Source organism: Vigna umbellata, chromosome 6 (assembly GCF_029865625.1).
Source record: "Vigna umbellata cultivar VRB3 chromosome 6, Vumbellata_1.0, whole genome shotgun sequence".
NCBI classification, from domain to species: Eukaryota; Viridiplantae; Streptophyta; class Magnoliopsida; order Fabales; family Fabaceae; genus Vigna; species Vigna umbellata.
The window spans coordinates 36,456,931-36,480,783 of NC_142170.1; the positions used below are offsets into that span (position 1 = coordinate 36,456,931).

A 23,853-nucleotide genomic window follows, 5' to 3' on the forward strand; every position below is an offset into this window, starting at 1 on the left:
ATCTAATGTTAAATATTTAATTGTTTTTCCTCTATCTGAAGTTGTTTAATCCAATTATTTCAAGTGCTTTGGATGATTTTCTTTCCTTCAACCTTAATCCTTCTACTCCAAGACTATCATTTTCCCTCTGTTGGACTCTGTAATATTTTAATTTGTTTTTGTTTTACTGAAAGTTTGTGTGTTTGTGTTAGTTGAATTGTGTATTGGAAGTGGTGATTCAAGGATAGGGCATAAGTTTACCTGATTTACGGAGGAAGAAAAAAGGAGAGTAGAAAGTTTTGAAGGCAACCACATGACTAAGGTGTTCAACAAGACGAGGGAGATTACTCTCTATACTCGTTGTGGACTTAACAGGTATAAAAAGTTATACTTTTTCTGTACCAATTTTAAAACAAATTTAAAAAATATGTGTCTATATCCATTCTAGAAAAGGCGTAAAAATCAATTTTAAACAGTATAAAAAGATTTTTCTACATTTTTAACCGGAATAAAAAGGATTACATAAGAATATATTTACTAGGAATAAGCTATATGATTGCTAGAGATAAATTCCTATTATTTGATATGAATTAGCTAGGAAATATTTTTCTACATATTATTTTTAGGGAGTAACTTAGGAAAATTTACTATAAAATTACTACAAAATTGTAGCAAATTAACAAACAAAAGTGTAGCTTACTTGTTGTTTAGTTTTCTTTTTAGGTTACATTATCACTTTTATTATTAGGATTTATTTTGATGTTAAATAGTTTTTAGGTTACACTATACAGTTTTTTTGAGAGTGTAGTTTGAATGTATATCTTGTTTTGGGAATATTTTTATTTACATATTTGGTTATGTGCCAAAACCAATTCAATTAAAAAAACACACAAACATTTACATCATATTATGTATTGTCCGATATAAATTTACATCAAACCATGCATTGTGCATTGATAAACATAATAAATTTATATTGAAAAATGCTTAGCCTGATACAGATTTACATCTAACATTGCATGATCACACATAAATCTGTGTTTTTTTTATTGAAATAGGTTGAACTTTATGTCAGATTCTAATACCTCTAACATAAATTTACATAAGACTGAAATATCTTTTAGGTAAATTTATGTCGGAGATAGACTCTAACATAAAGTTGTGCCATTTGCATTGACATCATACCTATAATGAACATAAAAAGTCTAAAAAGTCTAGACACGTTGCAAACTTCAGTCCACCCTGTTAGTTGGCCCGTTAAAAAATTAACGCCGTTACCAAAAATGACTTAATTGCACATTTTTTTCATAAGTCGGAAACACATTAAACTTCGAAAAAAACGTAGGACGTAATTGAACATTTGCCCTCTTTCGAGAGACCAAAAGAGGTATTAAACCTTATTTAAAAAACCTGAATATAGTTATAGTCACTTTAATTTTTAAAATAATTGAATGATATATTGTTTTGGTTCAATTATTTTTTAAATATTGACAAAACAAAAGGTACTAAAGATTGAACCCAGTCTGCAAGATCAGGAAGACCACATATATGATTTGGTAATTTTCTAGGAAAGACTATAAGTTTTATAACCAATCTGTCAATTATTCTGAATATTATTTCATATATTTAAATATTTTTTCAATAAATTAATAATAAAAGATATTTTCTAAACAACTATAGTATCAATATTATTACATTAAAAGAAAATACTTTTACATAAGTTCTTTAATATAATTTAAATAAAAACCATGGTTAAAAAATATTAAATCATCTTAAGAAAAGCTTTTGCATATATACACTATATATACAATATATTAGAATTTGTCTAAATTTTTATTTTACTAATTAAATATATTCTATCTAATTGAATGTTCAAAATTCGATATCATTATTTAATTGAAAGTTAAATATAATTTCAATCTTCAGATATTAAATTGGAATTCATTTTTATTCCAAATTTTAATATAATTTAGTATCAAATTTTAAAAATAATACATATAACTATTATTTTTATATTTAAACGATATTTTAAGATTGAACTATTTATGTAATTTGATATATTTTATTTCAAATATATCTTTTTAAACATGGTTCAACACGTAAAATAAATTATCATTATAACTATATTTATTTATTTTAGAAAACTAAAAATAAATTCTAATATGACATAAATTAAAATCAATATTTAGTATTTAACTAAAGGATAATGGTACTTTGACAACATATTTTATAACATTTTAATATTATTTATGTGTCATTCTGTGATTGGTCTCTCCATAATTAATAATAATAATCACAAATATCAATATAAATAACGTAAGTAATATTAAAATGTTATAAAAATGTTATCAAAATATCATTTCCTTAGTTGAATTATAATAAGTAATCATGACTAGTTCTATAACTTCAATCAAATATTGTAAGTGTAAAATATTAAAAGTAGTTGATAAAAAAAATATGTGACTAATAGTAACAATAATATTAAAAGTAAAATAAAAAATAAAATCAATCATAATTTTCTAACACAGGCCAACAGAGAAATTTAATGCACAATAAAATATAGGTACACTCACCAACTGTGTCACACAGTATTTAATGCATTGAGCATCTTTTCTAGAGTGACCTTGGTTCGCGTGGCCACTTTCAATCCACCTTCAACTTTCACCTGTCATATCAAACTCACATTAGAAAACCAACTACTCACACAGAACCAAGGCATAAACTCTCATCATTTCCTTTCATTTTTGGTACAATGAATTGTTTCAGTCCTAAAAAACCCACCATGTCTTCCCTCCAAACGGTTCCTCTCAGCAAACTTCGTTACCAAAAGCTAAGACACGAAAAGGGTTCCGATGATGAAAGGGAGAGAGTGAGTGAGAAGCCAAGATTCAGGTTCAAAAGGGTTCCCATCAGGAGAAGATTCAGGCTCAAATCTCAAGCTTGAGAAAACTATGGAGAAAAAGAGGCAGGTTGGTTTCTTCCGTCAGAGTTTCGTATGCCAAAGTGTTGAAAGATTCAAGGATGGACAAGTCCATTTCGGTGATCTTTTTTGCTGGCAACTACTTGTTCATGCATGTCATCCTACATCACTCAAGTCCCTTCAAAGAGATCTCCACCTTCCAAAATTCCATAGACCTTTATAATTAAATTGGTGTGTATACCACCAATTTATTTTTTATATGTGCCCTGTTTTTTTATTTATTTTTTATTTTCTCTTTATGTTATTACTGTTAATTTGGTGACTCCTAAACAAAGAAAATGTTGGATTGGAGGAGCAAATTATTAAAATTGGGGCAATAAGCCTTTAATTCATATATGAATACCATCAAATTCTCTTAATGTTTCTATCGTCATATTGGTTTTTAATTGATTGTTCATTGGATCATATATCATTTAAAATATTCTAAGGCTATTGTCGACATGTTATAATAATAAAACGATTATTAAAAGTTAATGTGGTTAACTAATACATGTCTTAACTACACTACTTTCTAAAATATTATAATATATTTTTAAGATATTTGCAAATAATATTTTATAATATGATAATTTATTATCTAATTTTATTATATCTTTAATATATTTAAAAATTATATATATATTATTGTTTATTTATAAACTTAAGCAACTTATAAACCCAACATATTACCAATGGAGTATTTACTCAATTTTCATTTGATTTTTTCAAACATATACTATCAGATAGAGTAGTTACTCAATTCTCATTCAAATTTTCTTATTGTTATATACACGTATCCCTTAAACTCTTATTAATTTTGGTGTTATAGAATTTGATAGTTCAAAGTAGAAGATGAATAGAGTATGTAACATTAATTTATATTTTCATTATAGTATGAACATTATAAAGATATGAATTAAGAATAAGTATACACAACAACTATACTGGTTCATCCCAAATAATAAAATACATCCAATCTCTTAATCACTATGCTTAAGAACTTTTACTAATCAAATATACCAATTTCATTATTACGAGTACATAGATCTATCTAGATCGTGAGTATCAACTTTCTAAGTGTTAAGAGTGTCATCTCTCCAAATAATCCGAATGTCAACCTTTTCAAGTGAATATAATATCTCTAAATACACAAGTTTAATCTTTATATGTATTACAAGTTCAACTTCTACATCATACCTTCATAAAAGACTAATTCTCTTATATTGATGTGTTTGTAATTTTATAGGATTATGAGGTGTTATGTAAGTAATAAGTTATTCCTTTAATTAAATCAAATTATATATTTTTATCTATTTTTCTCAAGTTTTGATTTATGATTTTGAGATTGTCTTATAACACATTGATAATTCAATCTTAATCTTGATCTTGAATTAGAATTCATATAAAGTTTACAAAATTTTTATATAAGTGAATAAGTGAATCTTCACATGTAAATGTTTGATACGTGTATTGTATCATAAAACACTTAACTTATTTATGTCTGGACAAAGAAAGTATTAATATATAGGTTTTTATTTGTAAACATTTGAAACAGTGAGAATTCAATAAATTATTTGATATTTGGTTAATTTAGAGTTTGAAACACTGGTTTACTTAATAAAAAGGAAGAAGAATGGATTAGTACTTTTAATAATGTATGTTTAGAATGAGTAATAAAATACGATTTTTAATGAAATATGATTGAAATCAATGATAATCTAAAATAAATTAATTAAAACTTATTTAGTTAATTTAATGTTCTCTATTTTAATTTTAAAGAATAACAATTTAATAGTCAATAAAAAATTTAATCATGGAAAAGCTAAAAGATGACCTGTTTTTATCATATTTATTTAAAATTCTTTATATTATTCCCCTTTATTATTTTTATAGTTCTAACCTTTTCCATAGATTTAATTAAATATTGTTTTTCCGTGTAGTTTAATTTGAGATAGACTACTATGTTTAACTTAATACAAGCATTCTGAAACAAAGGGAATCAAATATCTTTTTAGCAACTCGAGTTCGAACAATCATGAGAAATAATTATGACTTTTTAATCTGTATCATGCTTTGGATTAAGCACTCTCCAACATCGATAATAATTATTTTGGCAAAAACAAAAAATATTATGTCATTTAATTGCTACTACTGCAACTGTCCACCGACAAACAAAATGAAGTGTACACGGTTTAAATATTCTCTCTCATGCACACTAGTTTTTTTTTTCTTTTCTTAATTATTCTTTTTCTCTATGAATTTTAAAATAACATGACATGTGTTTTTTAATTATATCTTTATTTTTATAATATGCTAAAATTTATTTTGAGACTGGATGATTATTAGGTATAAACAGGACTATTTTTTCTTCTTTATTATTAGGTATGAATCCATGTCTTAAATGTTACAAGATGTTTACTATCTGAGCTACTTTTTAATTTATCACGTTTTATTTATATAACCTTATTAATTATATCTTTCCTTCACAATAAATTTATTATTACTAGTAATAAAATTGTTACTAAGAAAAATATTTTTCATGGTCTTACATAAAATAAAAAATAGAATAATAAATTATGAAAAATTACTTGAAAGGAAATTGAAAGAAATATACAAAATAACTTATTTAAAATTATATTAAATTTTTAAATATTTTATTTAATTAAATAAAATTTAAACAATTCTAATAATATAAAAAAATTAAATATTTTTTAATTTCAACTTAAATACAAAATTGGAATTCGTCTCTATTTTAAATTTGAATAGAATTAATTTTCAAACTTTAAAAATTAATATATATATATATATATAATATATATATATATATTATATATAATATATAATATATATATATATATAATATATATAAAATCAATCTTATCCACTTGTGTGAAATTTTTTTGTACTAAATAATATTTTATGTCAGCGTTTTAATATGTTTAAACTTAAAGGTGAGGTTACAAAGTGGCTTAACATAACAAAAAAAGTTGATATTATTAAGTTAAAAGACTATATATATTTATTTTATAAATTTAAAGGCTAAAATATATCAAAATTGAAATATTAATGAATTCAAATTTTAAGTCTATAAACTAAATACATATCTAACCTAAAAAATATTATATTTTTATCGTATTATAAAACTAATTAAAAATATGAAATACGTAAAGTTTGTACTATTTCATTTAATTACTTTTACATATTGTAACATCCCAAAATATAGTAATCACTATAATTCAGAATTAATCACAATTAACAGCAACATTAAACAGTCTTTACACAAATAACCGCTGCGCCAAAAGAATACAGCACTTATATAAATAAACAGTACTGTTCAGTAACTTACAGCAGAGTTTACAGTGTTCAGAAATCCACCAAAATACATAAAACAGATCTGCATACAAAATTCTGCAGAATTATATACAGAACTTCCAAAACTCAGTACAGAAAACATAACCTCTACTACTAATCTAATCCTACTGCTCCGATTTTACTTCAACCTCCACAAGGTTAGCATCCTCCACCTTTTCTTCGTCCAACACTTGCTCAAGGGATACACCACCATCTGCTCACATCCACAACGGATGATCATTGCATTTTGACAACACGGATTATACATGGACAATAGACAACACAATGGAAACGCAAGGGTAAGCTTATAATATTTAATTTATACAATCAACACATACATTTATATTTAAATCCACACATACATCATGCAAGCTCATCAATTAACAATCATACAGATACTTATATAATAGACAGACTGTCCGGACTGTATGAACCGTGTAGCTACAGGCGTCCTTGCACCCGAGTGGTGTAGTAACTGGGTAACACCAAACAGCTGCCACTCGAGGTAAGTCCGTTCTTACGTCGCCCATGTTAACTTATGGACTAAGGACCTCCTGCCATTCCCACGCATGACTACCCCCTTCTACTTGAAGAGGTGTATCACGGAATATCAGGATGGACCAAGCCAGCTTAGCATGCCCACAGTCATACTTTACAAAAATCAACAATCAATCATATTAGAGACGTTCCTCCTTGGAACGCTCATCATAATTCATTTCCAATAATTCATTCCACATATAATTCACCATATTAAACAGTTCACTGAATCCATATTTCCATTCTGTATTCCACTCTCTTAATTTCACGAAAGTTCATCATTTAATAAATAGAAATTTACATGTTACAGTACTCTGCATCCTTGTTTCTGAACAAGAGAAAAGAACCAAGGAACTCACCTAATACTCTTTAAAATTTATAATTTGAAAATACTGATCTTTAAAAGACATGAATGATACTTAGAAAGATTTTGAATGTAACGAGTCCAGGTAGAATCCAAAGGATAACACCAGTAAGACATTGTTTAGATAAACAGTCAATATAATTTGATTTCAGAAAACAGCACTGCCAGAAAAACGAACGTTAATTAGCAATTTGGACGAACGCCAGTTACGTTCGCTCAGAGTTCAATGGTAAGGACGAGCGTTCAATTATAAAACCGAACCCTGCTTTGAACGAACGCCAGGTAAATGACCGAGCACAATCAGAACGAACGCTGGTAAAACCCAAGCGTTATCTAGGACGAACGTTTCGATATAAGACCGAACGTCAACTTGGACGAACGTTCAATATAAGGACGAACGCTCTCTTAGAATGCACGTTCGACATAAGGTCGAACAACAATAAGAACGAACGCTCAATCATGAGGACGAGCGTCAATAAGGACGGACGCTCGACTTAAGGCCGAACGTCACTTCTTTATAAAGTTTTAAATACTTAGCTGTACTGAGCAGATCGAAAGCTCATTCACCCAATTGGGGGACGCTCGTTCTTGAGCAGAATTCATTCCAAATGAATGAATTCCAATCTAAGTCATGCTAACCAAACACCGAACGGTCTAAGACCGTCCAGTGACGAACGTCCTTTTAGCAACAGAGAATGATCAGAAATTCAGATTTTTCACACTTAGTAGAATTTTTCCCAGATTTCAATTTTTCTAACTTTATACTTTCATTTCAGATTTAATTCACTTCCAACATGTTATCATACAGTTTTCAACATCTAATTCATTCCAAGTATCCAATAACCATACTCAGTTCATGCATCATCAATTCAACATGTAATCAAATCAAATCCAACATCAAATATCATTCATCCAAGCCGTATCAGTTCATGACAGACCCATCCAAACTAGAATTCATATCAGATATCATAAACCATTCTTAACAGCTCAACCTCATAATTTTCATACATTCCAAACCAACATGCAGATCAATCACATTATCAGAAAACCAGATTTCATAACTGTGGTCATTTACACAGCTCGAACATCATACATTTAATACATGCACATCAGATCATAACACATACAGTATAAATTAAAATTATAGGCTTCCCTTACCTGTTACTGCAGTGAAATTCCAATTGTTTAAGGTTTATCTTGATCACTCACAGTTCTCTACCCAAATGAATTCACTCCACGACTTTCACTAAATCTAAAATACCAAAATAACATAAAGATCAAACCTATAACTCATTCATGCAACCAGAATTTTGATTAGCATGAACTCAATGGACAATTATGCAGAATGAGAACTTACCAGTTCAGTTCTCAATTCTGTTCGAATCAAGTTGATGTTCACGGTGCAGTGACAGTGTTTACAGTATCTGAAACAGAATTTGAGGAGATGATGAATGAGTAATTTTAGAGAGAAGATGAGAGTTCTCAGAAACTCAGATTTTTATCCTTGCATGCAACTGATACAGTGTTCCTAGAAATTTTAAGATTAGATTGTGGTTTGGAGCTTACCAGTTACAGAATCAAAAGAGGTTCGGATCAAAATGGAGCTTGCTGGCCCGTGAATGTTCCTATGGTTTCAGAAAACGGATTGGAGTTGAAGGAAGTGAGTAATGGTAGAGAGAAGATAAAGGTTCTTAGTGAGAAGTTGGAGAAGATGAAAGGTTTGGTTTTCTGAGGAAGACGAAGTGTGAGTGTGAGTGAAAGAGTTTTCTCAAAACTCAGAATTTTGAGTGGATTCCACATCAAACAAGAGAGCGTTTCATAGTCTGCCACTTGCACACCAAACCCTGCTTGGAATTCTCTCCCGTGACACTTGGCGTGTGTGCATGCACAGATTGGTGCGTTTTTAATGCACTGAGTGTGTGTGACGTGGTGCAGTTTCCAGAGAATGGTGGAGCTTGATTTCAGTGCATTGCAGGAAGAGATTTAGCAGATTTGAAGTAGGATTAAATCAACTCAGAATTATAGTGCACTAATCTGGTTTAACACAGAATTATCATTGTTTAATTATATAGGGTCTTACATTCTCCCTAACTACAAAAATTTTCGTCCTCGAAAATTTATAAATTACAAGCAAATAAGTGTGGATATAATTCCTTCATTGCACTCTCTACTTCCCACGTTGAATCTCCAGTCTTAGCATCCCACACCACCTTCACTAGACGAAGGTCTTTTCCTTTATGCAGTTTGGTGCGTTCATCTTCAATGCGGACTGGTTGCAGCTCCAATGTTCTGTCTTGACGCAGTTGGATGTTTTCCAGCTCCAAGATATGAGAAGGATTAGATATGTATTTCCTAAGCTGAGACACATGGAAAACTGGATGTAGATTTGATAATTGAGGAGGCAACGCAAGTTCATAGGCTACTGGTCCAATCTTCTTCAATATTTGATACGGCCCTATGAACTTGGGAGACAACTTCTTTGGACGTAATACTCTTCCCACTCCAGTGATTGGATTCAGTCTCAAAAACACATGATCACCTGCAGCGAACTCCAGTGGTCTCCTTCTCCTATCCGCATAGGATTTCTGTCTGCTCAAGGACGTTTTCAGTCTCTCCTGGATCAACTTCACTTTATCAGTAGTTTGCTGGATGAGCTCAGGTCCAGTTAGCACGTTCTCTCCATCCTGAAACCAGCAAAGTGGCGTTCTGCACTTCCTCCCATAGAGAGCTTCAAACGGCGCCATCCCAATGCTAGCTTGAAAGCTGTTGTTATATGTGAATTCCACAAGAGGCAGCACCTCATCCCATGCGCCTAAGTGATCTAGGACGCACGTCCTCAGTAGGTCTTCTAGCGTCTGGATTGTACGTTCAGATTGGCCATCCGTTTGAGGATGATATGCTGAACTCATCTGCAGCTTGCTCCCCAACTCGGCTTGTAATGATTGCCAAAAACGAGATGTGAATCTCGTGTCTCGGTCAGAAACTATGCTTGAAGGCACTCCATGTAGACGAACAATCTCATTAATATACAACTTGGCCAAATTGGTCATGGACATCTTCAGATTCACTGCCAAGAAGTGTGCGCTCTTTGTCAACCTATCCACAATCACCCAAATTGAGTCATGGTTCCTAACTGTCCGTGGTAGATGGGTCACAAAATCCATGGAAATGCTGTCCCACTTCCATTCAGGAATTTCCAGTGGTTGAAGCAGACCTCCTGGACGTTGGTGTTCAGCCTTGGCACGTTGGCAAGTCAAGCAAGATGCTACAAATCGTGCAACATCACTCTTCATTCCAGGCCACCAGAACGAACGCCTAAGATCTTGGTACATCTTAGTCATACCGGGATGTATGCTAAGACGGCTATGATGTGCTTCCTCCAGTATAATCCGCTTCAGCTCTCCATCATTGGGAATGCACGTTCTACCAAGGTAACGTAACATACCATCCGTTCCAGCATTAAATTCTTTAGCCTTGTCTGTACCAAGTGCATCAAAGATTTTCACCAAGTTTTCATCTTCACGTTGCTTCGTCCATATACGATCAAACACATTGCTTGATATCCTAAGGTTGCAGCACTTGATGCTGTTCGGTTCTAACTCATACTGCAACCTTAGATCTCTGAAACTCTCCACTAAGTGCAGCTCCTTCACCATCATTAACGAGACATGCACTGCCTTCCTGCTTAATGCGTCTGCCACTACGTTTGCTTTACCAGGATGATAAAGCAACTCAAAATCATAATCTTTTAGGAATTCCAGCCAACGCCTCTGCCTCATGTTCAACTCCTTCTGGTCAAATAAATATTTGAGGCTCTTGTGATCACTGAAGACTTGGAAAGTGGATCCGTATAGATAATGCCTCCAAATCTTCAATGCAAACACAACGCTGCCAGCTCCAAATCATGCGTTGGATAATTCTTCTCATGTATCTTCAATTGCCGAGAAGCATACGCCACTGCCTTCTTCTCTTGCATGAGAACGCACCCCAAACCTTGGTGAGATGCATCACAGTAAACTTCAAACGGTTTGGCAGTGTCCGGAATCACTAAAACTGGAGCGCTTGTCAACTTATTCTTCAGCTCTTGGAAGCGTTCTTCACACAAATCCGTCCAAGCAAAAGGGTGATCTTTCCTCGTAAGCTGCGTCAACGGTGCTACTATCTTGGAAAACCCTTCAATGAAACGCCTATAGTAGCCCGCAAGACCAACAAAACTCCTCACTTCCGTGATTGAACGAGGACTTTTCCATTCCAACACTGCACGTACCTTAGCTGGATCCACTGAAATACCTCCAGCCGAGACCACATGTCCCAAAAACTGCACCTCCTTCATCCAGAATTCACACTTGGACAGTTTGGCATACAACTCCTTCTCCCTCAACACACTCAGCACTGCCCTCAAGTGTTCTTCATGCTCGGCTTGTGTCTTAGAGTAGATGAGGATGTCATCTATGAAGACAACCACAAACTTGTCCAAGTAAGGTCTGAATATACGGTTCATATAATCCATGAACACAGCAGGAGCGTTTGTTACTCCAAATGGCATCACTACATACTCGTAGTGTCCATAACGAGACCTGAAGGCTGTTTTCTGGATGTCATCCTCCTTCACCCTGATTTGGTGATATCCTGAACGCAGATCAATCTTAGAAAATACCGTTGCCCCATGCAGTTGATCCAACAAGTCATCAATCCTAGGCAACGGGTATTTGTTCTTGATGGTCAGCTTGTTTAACTGACGATAGTCAATGCATAACCGAGAGCTGCCATCCTTTTTCTTCACTAACAGTACAGGTGCTCCCCAAGGTGACACACTTGGTCTGATAAATTGTTTCTCCATGAGTTCTTCAATCTGTTTCTTAAGTTCAACCAATTCTGCAGGCGCCATACGGTATGGTTGGACTGATATAGGGGCTGCCGTGGTCACCAAGTCTATGGTGAATTCGACTTCTCTAACAGGAGGCAACCCTGGTATTTCATCTGGAAAAATATCCAGAAACTCCTCCACAACAGACGTTCGTTCCTGCTTCAAACCTCCCAGCTCTTGGTCCTCATGTGTCATGATGAGAAAACAAGCCGCGCCCTCCATAATATCTTCCTTTAACTGACCGAGAGTCACACCAAGGCATTCCTCTTCTTCTTCTGGAAAAATCAACTCCTTCTTGCCACAGTCTATGAGAATGCGATTGGTATTGAGCCAATCCATTCCCAAAATTATTTCTAAATCTTTGAGTGGCAAACAGATAAGATTCACCTTGTACCTACGTCCTTCTACCTCAATAGGGCATCTAACACACATGGTAGATGTCCTAACTTCACCCGCAGCTGGTGTTGACACCACCAAATCAAAATTCATCTCACTCACAGCTATTCCCAACTTATCAACGCACGCCTTCGATATGAAGGAGTGTGTCGCCCCCGAGTCAAACAACACACAACAATTTATTCCATACAGCAAGCATGTGCCAGTAACGAGCGTACCTGAGCTCGCTGCTTCTGCACCAGTGATTGCATAAACACGTCCAGCTGCTTGGGCTCGTCCTCCTCTAGCCTGATTTCTGCCAGCATTCGGTGGCCTCAACACAGCTCGTCCACCCATGTTGCACTCATTCTCCAAGTGCCCACTTCTTCTACATTTCGTGCAGAATTTTCCTCCCGTGAGTTGAGGGCAAGATGAACGATAGTGTGGCCCTCCACACTGGAAACAAGTGACGTTTCCTGGTTGTCCGGCAGTGATTAATGCTCGTGATCCACTTGCATTTGACTGACCTGGGCGAGCGTAAGGAGTACTTCTCGTGTTGGCAGTACCCCTGGATACAATCGACCCTCTAGTCACCTGTGTCTGCTTCTTTTGTCGTTCCACTTCTGCCATATTCTTCTCCAATACTTTGGCTCTTTCCACCATTGCAGGAAATGACCGAATGCATAAACTTGATATCAACACCTTCAGGTCGCTTCTTAATCCATTCTCAAATTTCCTACACTGCCACTCTTCACTAGTGGCCATCGTATTAAACCTCAACAACTGTTTGAAAGAATTTGTGTACTCGGATACAGATTTTCCCCCTTGCACCAGCTGAAGAAATTCTACTTCCTTGGCATAGCGAACGCTGTCTGGGAAATATTCTTCATAAAATTTGTTTCTAAAAACCTCCCAGGTGATAGGAGCATGAGTGTCGGCCAGGATAGCCCTCACACTCGTCCACCAGTGGTTGGCCTCACCAGTCAACAAGTACTCAGTAAACGCCAATCTGTTGTCGTCAGGACACCTCTTTGCATTATAAATCTTCTCAATGTCCCTCAGCCAATGATCTGCCTCATCAGGAAGACATTTGCCACTGAACTTGGCAGGGTGATGCTGAAGGAAACTTTCCAAACTCCATTCAGCATTTGGTTGAGCAGCGTTTGAAGAAGATGCTCCAGGCGCACCTCTAGTTGCAGCCAGGATCTCCATCAATTGCCTTTGCGTGTTTTCAGAATTGACACGCGATGCCTCCAATCCTTGCATAGCAGCTTGGTTTTGCTGCATCAGAGTGGCGTTTTGCTCCATCAGTGTAGTATTCTGTTGATGCAGTCGTTCAACTACGGTTTCCAACAACCTAGTGTTGCTGGACGTATCGGACTCATTCGGTTGGGGAGGAGGAGGAAGTCTAGGCGCCATTAGTTCTCTGAATCAGAGAAAAACGAGCGTTAGTAAAGTTCGAGAGTTAAAACAATAACTCATTAACATATAATAAGCACACAGCAAAACGTAGTGCACTCATACCTACAGTGTTCCTTAAAAGAACAAAACTGCTCTGATACCACTAATGTAACATCCCAAAATATAGTAATCACTATAATTCAGAATTAATCACAATTAACAGCAACATTAAACAGTCTTTACACAAATAACCGCTGCGCCAAAAGAATACAGCACTTATATAAATAAACAGTACTGTTCAGTAACTTACAGCAGAGTTTACAGTGTTCAGAAATCCACCAAAATACATAAAACAGATCTGCATACAAAATTCTGCAGAATTATATACAGAACTTCCAAAACTCAGTACAGAAAACATAACCTCTACTACTAATCTAATCCTACTGCTCCGATTTTACTTCAACCTCCACAAGGTTAGCATCCTCCACCTTTTCTTCGTCCAACACTTGCTCAAGGGATACACCACCATCTGCTCACATCCACAACGGATGATCATTGCATTTTGACAACACGGATTATACATGGACAATAGACAACACAATGGAAACGCAAGGGTAAGCTTATAATATTTAATTTATACAATCAACACATACATTTATATTTAAATCCACACATACATCATGCAAGCTCATCAATTAACAATCATACAGATACTTATATAATAGACAGACTGTCCGGACTGTATGAACCGTGTAGCTACAGGCGTCCTTGCACCCGAGTGGTGTAGTAACTGGGTAACACCAAACAGCTGCCACTCGAGGTAAGTCCGTTCTTACGTCGCCCATGTTAACTTATGGACTAAGGACCTCCTGCCATTCCCACGCATGACTACCCCCTTCTACTTGAAGAGGTGTATCACGGAATATCAGGATGGACCAAGCCAGCTTAGCATGCCCACAGTCATACTTTACAAAAATCAACAATCAATCATATTAGAGACGTTCCTCCTTGGAACGCTCATCATAATTCATTTCCAATAATTCATTCCACATATAATTCACCATATTAAACAGTTCACTGAATCCATATTTCCATTCTGTATTCCACTCTCTTAATTTCACGAAAGTTCATCATTTAATAAATAGAAATTTACATGTTACAGTACTCTGCATCCTTGTTTCTGAACAAGAGAAAAGAACCAAGGAACTCACCTAATACTCTTTAAAATTTATAATTTGAAAATACTGATCTTTAAAAGACATGAATGATACTTAGAAAGATTTTGAATGTAACGAGTCCAGGTAGAATCCAAAGGATAACACCAGTAAGACATTGTTTAGATAAACAGTCAATATAATTTGATTTCAGAAAACAGCACTGCCAGAAAAACGAACGTTAATTAGCAATTTGGACGAACGCCAGTTACGTTCGCTCAGAGTTCAATGGTAAGGACGAGCGTTCAATTATAAAACCGAACCCTGCTTTGAACGAACGCCAGGTAAATGACCGAGCACAATCAGAACGAACGCTGGTAAAACCCAAGCGTTATCTAGGACGAACGTTTCGATATAAGACCGAACGTCAACTTGGACGAACGTTCAATATAAGGACGAACGCTCTCTTAGAATGCACGTTCGACATAAGGTCGAACAACAATAAGAACGAACGCTCAATCATGAGGACGAGCGTCAATAAGGACGGACGCTCGACTTAAGGCCGAACGTCACTTCTTTATAAAGTTTTAAATACTTAGCTGTACTGAGCAGATCGAAAGCTCATTCACCCAATTGGGGGACGCTCGTTCTTGAGCAGAATTCATTCCAAATGAATGAATTCCAATCTAAGTCATGCTAACCAAACACCGAACGGTCTAAGACCGTCCAGTGACGAACGTCCTTTTAGCAACAGAGAATGATCAGAAATTCAGATTTTTCACACTTAGTAGAATTTTTCCCAGATTTCAATTTTTCTAACTTTATACTTTCATTTCAGATTTAATTCACTTCCAACATGTTATCATACAGTTTTCAACATCTAATTCATTCCAAGTATCCAATAACCATACTCAGTTCATGCATCATCAATTCAACATGTAATCAAATCAAATCCAACATCAAATATCATTCATCCAAGCCGTATCAGTTCATGACAGACCCATCCAAACTAGAATTCATATCAGATATCATAAACCATTCTTAACAGCTCAACCTCATAATTTTCATACATTCCAAACCAACATGCAGATCAATCACATTATCAGAAAACCAGATTTCATAACTGTGGTCATTTACACAGCTCGAACATCATACATTTAATACATGCACATCAGATCATAACACATACAGTATAAATTAAAATTATAGGCTTCCCTTACCTGTTACTGCAGTGAAATTCCAATTGTTTAAGGTTTATCTTGATCACTCACAGTTCTCTACCCAAATGAATTCACTCCACGACTTTCACTAAATCTAAAATACCAAAATAACATAAAGATCAAACCTATAACTCATTCATGCAACCAGAATTTTGATTAGCATGAACTCAATGGACAATTATGCAGAATGAGAACTTACCAGTTCAGTTCTCAATTCTGTTCGAATCAAGTTGATGTTCACGGTGCAGTGACAGTGTTTACAGTATCTGAAACAGAATTTGAGGAGATGATGAATGAGTAATTTTAGAGAGAAGATGAGAGTTCTCAGAAACTCAGATTTTTATCCTTGCATGCAACTGATACAGTGTTCCTAGAAATTTTAAGATTAGATTGTGGTTTGGAGCTTACCAGTTACAGAATCAAAAGAGGTTCGGATCAAAATGGAGCTTGCTGGCCCGTGAATGTTCCTATGGTTTCAGAAAACGGATTGGAGTTGAAGGAAGTGAGTAATGGTAGAGAGAAGATAAAGGTTCTTAGTGAGAAGTTGGAGAAGATGAAAGGTTTGGTTTTCTGAGGAAGACGAAGTGTGAGTGTGAGTGAAAGAGTTTTCTCAAAACTCAGAATTTTGAGTGGATTCCACATCAAACAAGAGAGCGTTTCATAGTCTGCCACTTGCACACCAAACCCTGCTTGGAATTCTCTCCCGTGACACTTGGCGTGTGTGCATGCACAGATTGGTGCGTTTTTAATGCACTGAGTGTGTGTGACGTGGTGCAGTTTCCAGAGAATGGTGGAGCTTGATTTCAGTGCATTGCAGGAAGAGATTTAGCAGATTTGAAGTAGGATTAAATCAACTCAGAATTATAGTGCACTAATCTGGTTTAACACAGAATTATCATTGTTTAATTATATAGGGTCTTACACATATATATATATATATATATATTATATATATATATATATATATATATATATATATATAATATTTAACAGAAGGTTCTTAAAAAAATATATATGCACTGTTTTAATTAAATAAAGCATAACATTATAATTGTAGTGCTATTACTAGGTTTTTTTTTATCATTATAGTATTTGAAGTATATGGTGAAAACAAACTTATAATAACTTTTTCTAAATTATATTATCTCATAAACAAAGTTTTATAAACAACGTCTAATAAAAAAAACATATTTACTAAAGAATAATCTAATAGACGATATATTTAACAAACAATATTTTAATAATAACATCTAAACGTCTTACATGTAAGCGTTTTATGAATATAAGCATCTATTTCTTTGATAACACTGAATCTTAAAGTATGTTTTATTCAAAATAATGTTAATTCAAGCAAGCGTCTTATGAAATGTATCGTTTAACAAAAGCATGCTAAACGTTGTATCTCTGAAACAATTTTTGAATATAAAGCATATAATGTTTTACACCGTTTGATAATCATATGTTGAATGCTTTACTAAACAATGTATAACTAATGAGTTAAGAAATGATAAAATGTTTTGAACACACAATACACATTAACGTTTATCAACGTTTAAAATATTTAATGCATGTACGATAAAGTGCTTCAATGCTTGTATACCTTGTTCTTGATATTTGTACAAATCACAAAAGTACAAAGACTTGATCAAAATCACTACACCCAAGAAAAAAACATTGAAAGATATGAAGAACATTTTGGAAATGTTTCCCTTGAAGACTTCTGCTCTGACACATCATACAAGCTACGTTTCGATAAATGCTATGACGAAGCATTGTACCTTTGCAAAGTGGACTTGAGTTTGACTTTTCACTGAAAAAGGCTACCAACTCTACATGAAGTCAAGCTCTCTATCTAACATTCATTTCATAAGAAAAGATATAAATAGACGAAAGCTTGAAAATAAGACAAGAAGGATAATAAAGAGATCAATTGAACACTAAAACAAGCTTGTTGTTACTCTCCTCATATATCATCTGAAGCAAAACTTTATAGAGAAAGTAACTTGGAATTTTCTTAGATTTCATTGTATTGTGTTATCCTTTCTTTGAGCATTACTAATATGTATTTGCTTATAACATTGATTGTGTTGTACATTCTAAAGAGGCTTAACATACTAGGTGTTTAACTCTGTTGAGTTAAACAGTCTACAAAGTTAACCAGGGTTGAGACCAAAAGTGGTTAAAATACTTGTATACCAGGAATAGTTAAATTCAGACTAGTCTGTTGACTAGGTGAACCAAGAGTGGTTAAACTCAAACTAGTCGTGTTGACTGGGTGAACTAGTCGTGTTGACTGGAGAGGTAAAATTGCTAAAGACAAAATTGTCTATACGCCCAAAAGTTCTTATGTTTTAAAGTTTAATCAAATAACATTAAAACAAGTTGATAATTAGAAAATAACTTAGGGTGAAAACACAAGACTTAGAGCCTAAACCACAGACAAACACAACTAGAACCAGAATCCCCAAACATAGAAAAACATAAGAAAACACTTAGGTCTTAGGAAATAGAAAAACATTTAGGCTAAAACACCTAGACACATGACTAAACAATGTTATGCCTAAAGCGTCCAAGAGAGATTGAGTAAAACACTTAATACTTATAGTACTTGGAATAGGTATTCAACTTCTCTCGAAAAAAAGAAGGTCGAGACAATGTCTCTGAAAAAATATATTAAAAGACTTAATTATTAAAATGTGTAAGAAAACTTAAGCAAGCTAAACGCTATCTGTCTAAAAAGAGACAAAAGCTAAAGAAGCGTTTACTTGACTAAATGATGCCATGAGCTTAACAAGTACCTCATCTTACGATAAAGTATAAATTTACACTTGGTATCTTTAAAGAAAAGAACTTAATTGTAAAATGCTACCTAACGGTAGAAAATCAAGAGCACTTTGTTATTATGAGCAAAAATTAAATGACATTATACGTTCAAAAACAACAAAAATGATAAGAAAAGACGTATCTGTTGCATGTATAGTTTACTCTAATTTTGCAGATAAGCTATTCTACATGCATCCACAATGCTATAGATCAAATATCAAAAAGTGGACATTAGAGACAAAGGAGATATTCATAGAAAGTTCCCCACTTTAAGCAAAGTCTAAAAATATCGTACAAATTACTTCAAGCAGAGGACTGAAAAAACATGCTTGCTCTGAAAAAGTTGACTTACCCAACGAGTGCTGTGAAAAGAAGAAAGAGAAAACAAAAGTATCAAGGCTATTAACTACAAACTCAGTCTAACAGACAAATATCCATAAAGCCTATAAATAGAAGATCTCTCAAGAAGAAAATCCAGAGGATAACTTAAGAGAATATCTTAAGAAAAATAATACATCTAAGTTGAAGAAAAGAGAAGAGAAGAGAAAAAGAGATACTCTTAAGCTTCATTGTCATATTGCTTACTATTGTAAGAAAGAAGAGAGGAACACTTGTGAGTGTTTATACTACTTTGTATTGTATTCAAATCCTCTCAGTGAGAGTTATAGTTTGAACTACTTGTAAACAATCGTTGATTACAATTCTGAAGAGAATTAAAACACTCACAACTGAAATCAATTGAGTTGAGGAATCTTAGCAAGGTTGCTAAGTACCAAGAGTGGTGAGAATACTCAAAGGAAATCTTGGCGGGTTGTTGAGTACTAAAAGTGGTTCGAATATTCAAAGGAAATCTCGACAAGGTGTTGAGTACTAGGAGTGGTGCTAATACTAAAAGGAAATCTCGGCGAGGTAGCTGAGTACAAGGAGTATTGCTAATACTCATTTGTAATTGTTTGAAGGTTATAGTGAAACCTTATGCGGAGGAGACTGGACGTAGCTCAGTTGGAGCGAACCAGTATAAAATATCTTGTGTAATTATCTCTTCTCTTACCTAAATGATCCTCTTGTAAAAACCTGCAGTCGTGATTTATTTTCAAACACAAGAATCTTTCAAGCTAAACAATTTATTTCATAAAGGAAGTTCTTAACAAAACACTACAATATATATATTTTGAATAGCACGCTAAAAGTTGTTATTGCAAAATACTATTAAGTCGAGCCTACGATTACTTAAAAGAAGATTTCAACAACTCAATAACCTGCTATATCAGAAGGGTTGCGAAAAGTTTTCCATTAACACTATTTAACCCCTTTCTAGTGTTTTTTAGGTACTTCAAAAACTCATGTAATCTTTTGAAAGATTAGGGGAACCTCTTAAGAATTCTTAAAGGAGATTTAGACGCAGCTTTGGTTAAGTGAACTAGTATAAAATCTATGCTTATTGCTTTCTTAAAACTGTTTTCCTTTATGCACCCTTCACAAAAACCAACGTCTGAATATTTTATTTAAATAATCTATCTTTTGAGAATCCACTAAATTCTACTCTGCGAAAGAGTTTTGAAAACACTTCACCCCCTCTAGTGTTTCTTGTGATTTCAACTTACTCAATTCACTCTCAAATAGGCATTCTCAACAGAATTTCACAATATTTCACTAATCCAAAGCAAGTCACGAAGAATTTTGTATATTACACAACTTGCCAAATCAAACGCTCATACATACAGTTCTATTTACCAATTAAACATGTAATTCATCATCATAGAGCAAAATAAAACTTAAAAACCACATTTATTGTAACATCCCAGATTATATAGAAGCATATAATATATTGAGTCCACATTTATATAAAAGAGGACAATTAGAGTAGACTGTAAATAATAGTTAAGCTTACAGTCATCCCAAAATGAGACATAATTTAAAACTTAAACGCAAATAGAGTATTTCAGAAGGATAGGAATCACAGGAAAATCCTCAACAACTAAACAGTAATTCAAAAGACAAGAAATATTAAGAGAATCCTAAGGAGACTAAGCAGCAACATCGTCTTCCTCCAAAGCCTGCTCCAGAGGCACCTCATCCGCCTCTGCTCACATCCAAGTGGATGATCATTACAAAAGAAAAGCATACCCAAGCAAACACAAACACACAAGCAAGGGTGAGCTAGATATAAAAATCATGTTATAGCAGTCACAAGCAATATGCAAGCAAAGACAGATACAATACACTACACACACATGACTTGTTTCACTTAAACTTGACTCGTCCGGACTTAGAATGATTGTTGAGCTATGGTGGTTCATGCACTCGTGGTGACCTCTACTACTTTGCAAAGCCATTGCCAATGGGTTTCACCCTACCACACTCACGAGGTTAGGCCGTTATCACTCACCTTGGACCATACTGGAAGCACCCAAGACTAGGACCTCTTGCTACTACTCACGACATGATTCAATCCTCTCTACTTTGAATGATTGACCATTGTAGTTTCAGGATAACCCCCAAGACTGAGCTACCATGCAAATCATTCTAAACACTGAGGGCACCACCATGTATCCCCCCTCGAGGATCATGGAATTACGTCCAATACTGATACTTTTCACTTTAACACCAATATGATAATGCACACATAAGCCCTTAAAGCAACCGGAACAATTTAGTAAAATAACATACTGGAATAAATAGGAATATAGGCCGAACAGAAAACATCAACACATAATGAGCAAGACTGAACACCCTGTGAATGGTGGAGACCGAACGGTATCTCACTTCCCAAAGGACAGGACCGAACGGTCCATAAAAGGTAAGACTGAAGAAGTGGCTGAACACTATTTAGGACCGCCCACTAAGAGAGACCGAATGCTACTACGACCGAACGCTATTTGAGAGACCGAACGCTACCTAAGACCGAGTACTATCAAGACCGAACACTATCTAAGAGACCGAACGCTACCTAAGAGACCAAACGCTACCTGAGACTGAGCACTATCAAGACCGAACGCTACCTAAGAACGAGCACTATCAAGACCGAACGCTACGTAAGAGACCGAACGCTACTTAAGAGACTGAACGCTACCTAAGACTGAACGCTACCTAAGAGACCAAACGCTCAACAGCGCATGGCCGAACGGTTATCAGTTCACTTTCGGCGAAACTGCATAATTCTGCAGAATTTTTGCAGAATTATGAACAACACCTAACATAACCATTCCTAACCATTTTTACTAACTTCTAACACCCTTAATTCTTGTTTTATATTTAATTAAACTTATCTAAATGATTCTAAACATTCCTACTACCATTCTAAAGTGATTAAGACTCAATTTCAATTCTAAAACACCAATTTTCCCAACTTAGGGATCCAAAACCCAATCCTACTGCTTTGCACCTATTTTGATCAATTTAGTGACTCAAACAAGTCACAATAAACTAGCTAAGACTGCCCCAACATCCTAATTGCGCTTTAGGCCCCAAATGTCCAAAATCACTACCTCACTTCCCCCAATTTGCCCTAAAACACCATAATTTCACTTAACTTTCCATTTCATTCAAGCTATAACAAATTTATCACTCCAAGCACTTTCAACACACCCAATTACAGCAGCTAGATTCAATCAATTCAGTTTACAAACCTCACGCTACAATTTCATACATCACACGCATCAACATGTATGACCCACTTACTTTAGAGCTTAAACAAGCAAACCAAACAACACACCCATTAAGGAATTTAACATACATACAAATACTGCCAGCAAATTGAAAACAATATCTAGCTCCCCTTACCTGGAAAACTCCACAGCACAACTTATAGTACTGTTCTCTACAACACCTCACACAGCAAGGGCACAACCCCACTCTACAAATCACCCAAGTGGCGATAGAAACAACTCTTAGAGCTAGAACGAGCAGAGGAAAAACGTAAAGAAGGGTACACTACGCACATGCAACTTGCCCTAAGTCCCAAACAGCGGAGAACAGTGAAGAGCTACTTACCCGCTGAAGAACGAAAATCTATTCGGTTGGTTGCGAAGCTCACTGCGCCGCGGTCACTTGAGCACCACCTAATCCAACATGCAATGGCTGAATGTGAGGGAATGGTAGAGAGAAGGCGGTGCAAGGTTAGGAAAAATAAGAGTTTTAGAAAGAGAAGGGAAAGTTGGCTAATGAACTCAGATTTTAAAAGGTCCATTCTAAGGTCATGATGTCCTTAGTTTTACGGGTCTGACTACCTTAACCTAAGGCTTGATAACCCTACATTTTTAGGCCTTTACATTCATAATTCATAGTACCAACTAACAAATCTCAAAATGCAAAAATTTAGAGTATTTTTTTAGTAACAATTTAACTAAAAATATTTAAAATTTGTGAAAAGTTTAAATTGTAATTAAACCTAAAATTTATGTAAAAAAACTAACGACTTACAAATATAATAATAATAATAATAATATCAACTATTTAATGATAAATGAAATTGAGAAAACTAACTTATTTGAAAAATAGAAAATAAAATTACCATTTCACATGCTAAATATAACTTTACCATAATTTATTAATTTTTTTAAACGAATAATATCAAAGTAATATATTAAATTATATGTTTTAAAAGTTATTTCGTCGAAGTATATAAGTGAATTAAAGTAAGAAGACATTAATTATAATAAAACCATTGTTCTATGTTCAAACTTTAAAACAAATTATCTAAAATAAAAAAATATTTAATTAAATCACACAAATAATATAATCATTGTAATATAAAATATAATTATTTTAATATTAATAAATATTTTCTTAATTAATTACGCCAGTAGGAAACTAGTTTAAGT

At 34.3% G+C, this 23,853-nt stretch overlaps 1 protein-coding gene, 1 long non-coding RNA gene and 1 pseudogene across 3 annotated transcripts; 1 reads left to right on the forward strand and 2 right to left on the reverse strand.

Moving 5' to 3' along the window:
- Positions 1 to 2,621: 2,621 nt before the first annotated feature.
- LOC124825243 (uncharacterized) lies at positions 2,622 to 3,122 on the forward strand (annotated as a pseudogene).
- Positions 3,123 to 11,061: 7,939 nt separating this feature from the next.
- Positions 11,062 to 13,740, reverse strand: LOC148197385 (uncharacterized). Its single transcript, XM_088093675.1, has 5 exons — positions 13,684 to 13,740; positions 12,672 to 13,548; positions 11,931 to 12,332; positions 11,458 to 11,819; positions 11,062 to 11,352 (listed from the first exon to the last, which is right to left on the reverse strand). The coding sequence occupies exons 1-5, from the start codon at positions 13,738 to 13,740 to the stop codon at positions 11,062 to 11,064; spliced, it is 1,989 nt and encodes a 662-aa protein (XP_087949801.1).
- Positions 13,741 to 14,088: 348 nt separating this feature from the next.
- LOC148197386 (uncharacterized) lies at positions 14,089 to 17,126 on the reverse strand. Of its 2 annotated transcripts, XR_015780095.1 has the most exons (4): positions 16,616 to 17,126; positions 16,407 to 16,473; positions 16,208 to 16,301; positions 14,089 to 14,362 (listed from the first exon to the last, which is right to left on the reverse strand). It is a non-coding gene; the product is annotated as an uncharacterized LOC148197386 (long non-coding RNA). The 2 variants fall into 2 exon arrangements; XR_015780094.1 differs by having other exon boundaries at positions 14,089 to 16,473.
- Between the last annotated feature and the right edge of the window lie 6,727 nt (positions 17,127 to 23,853).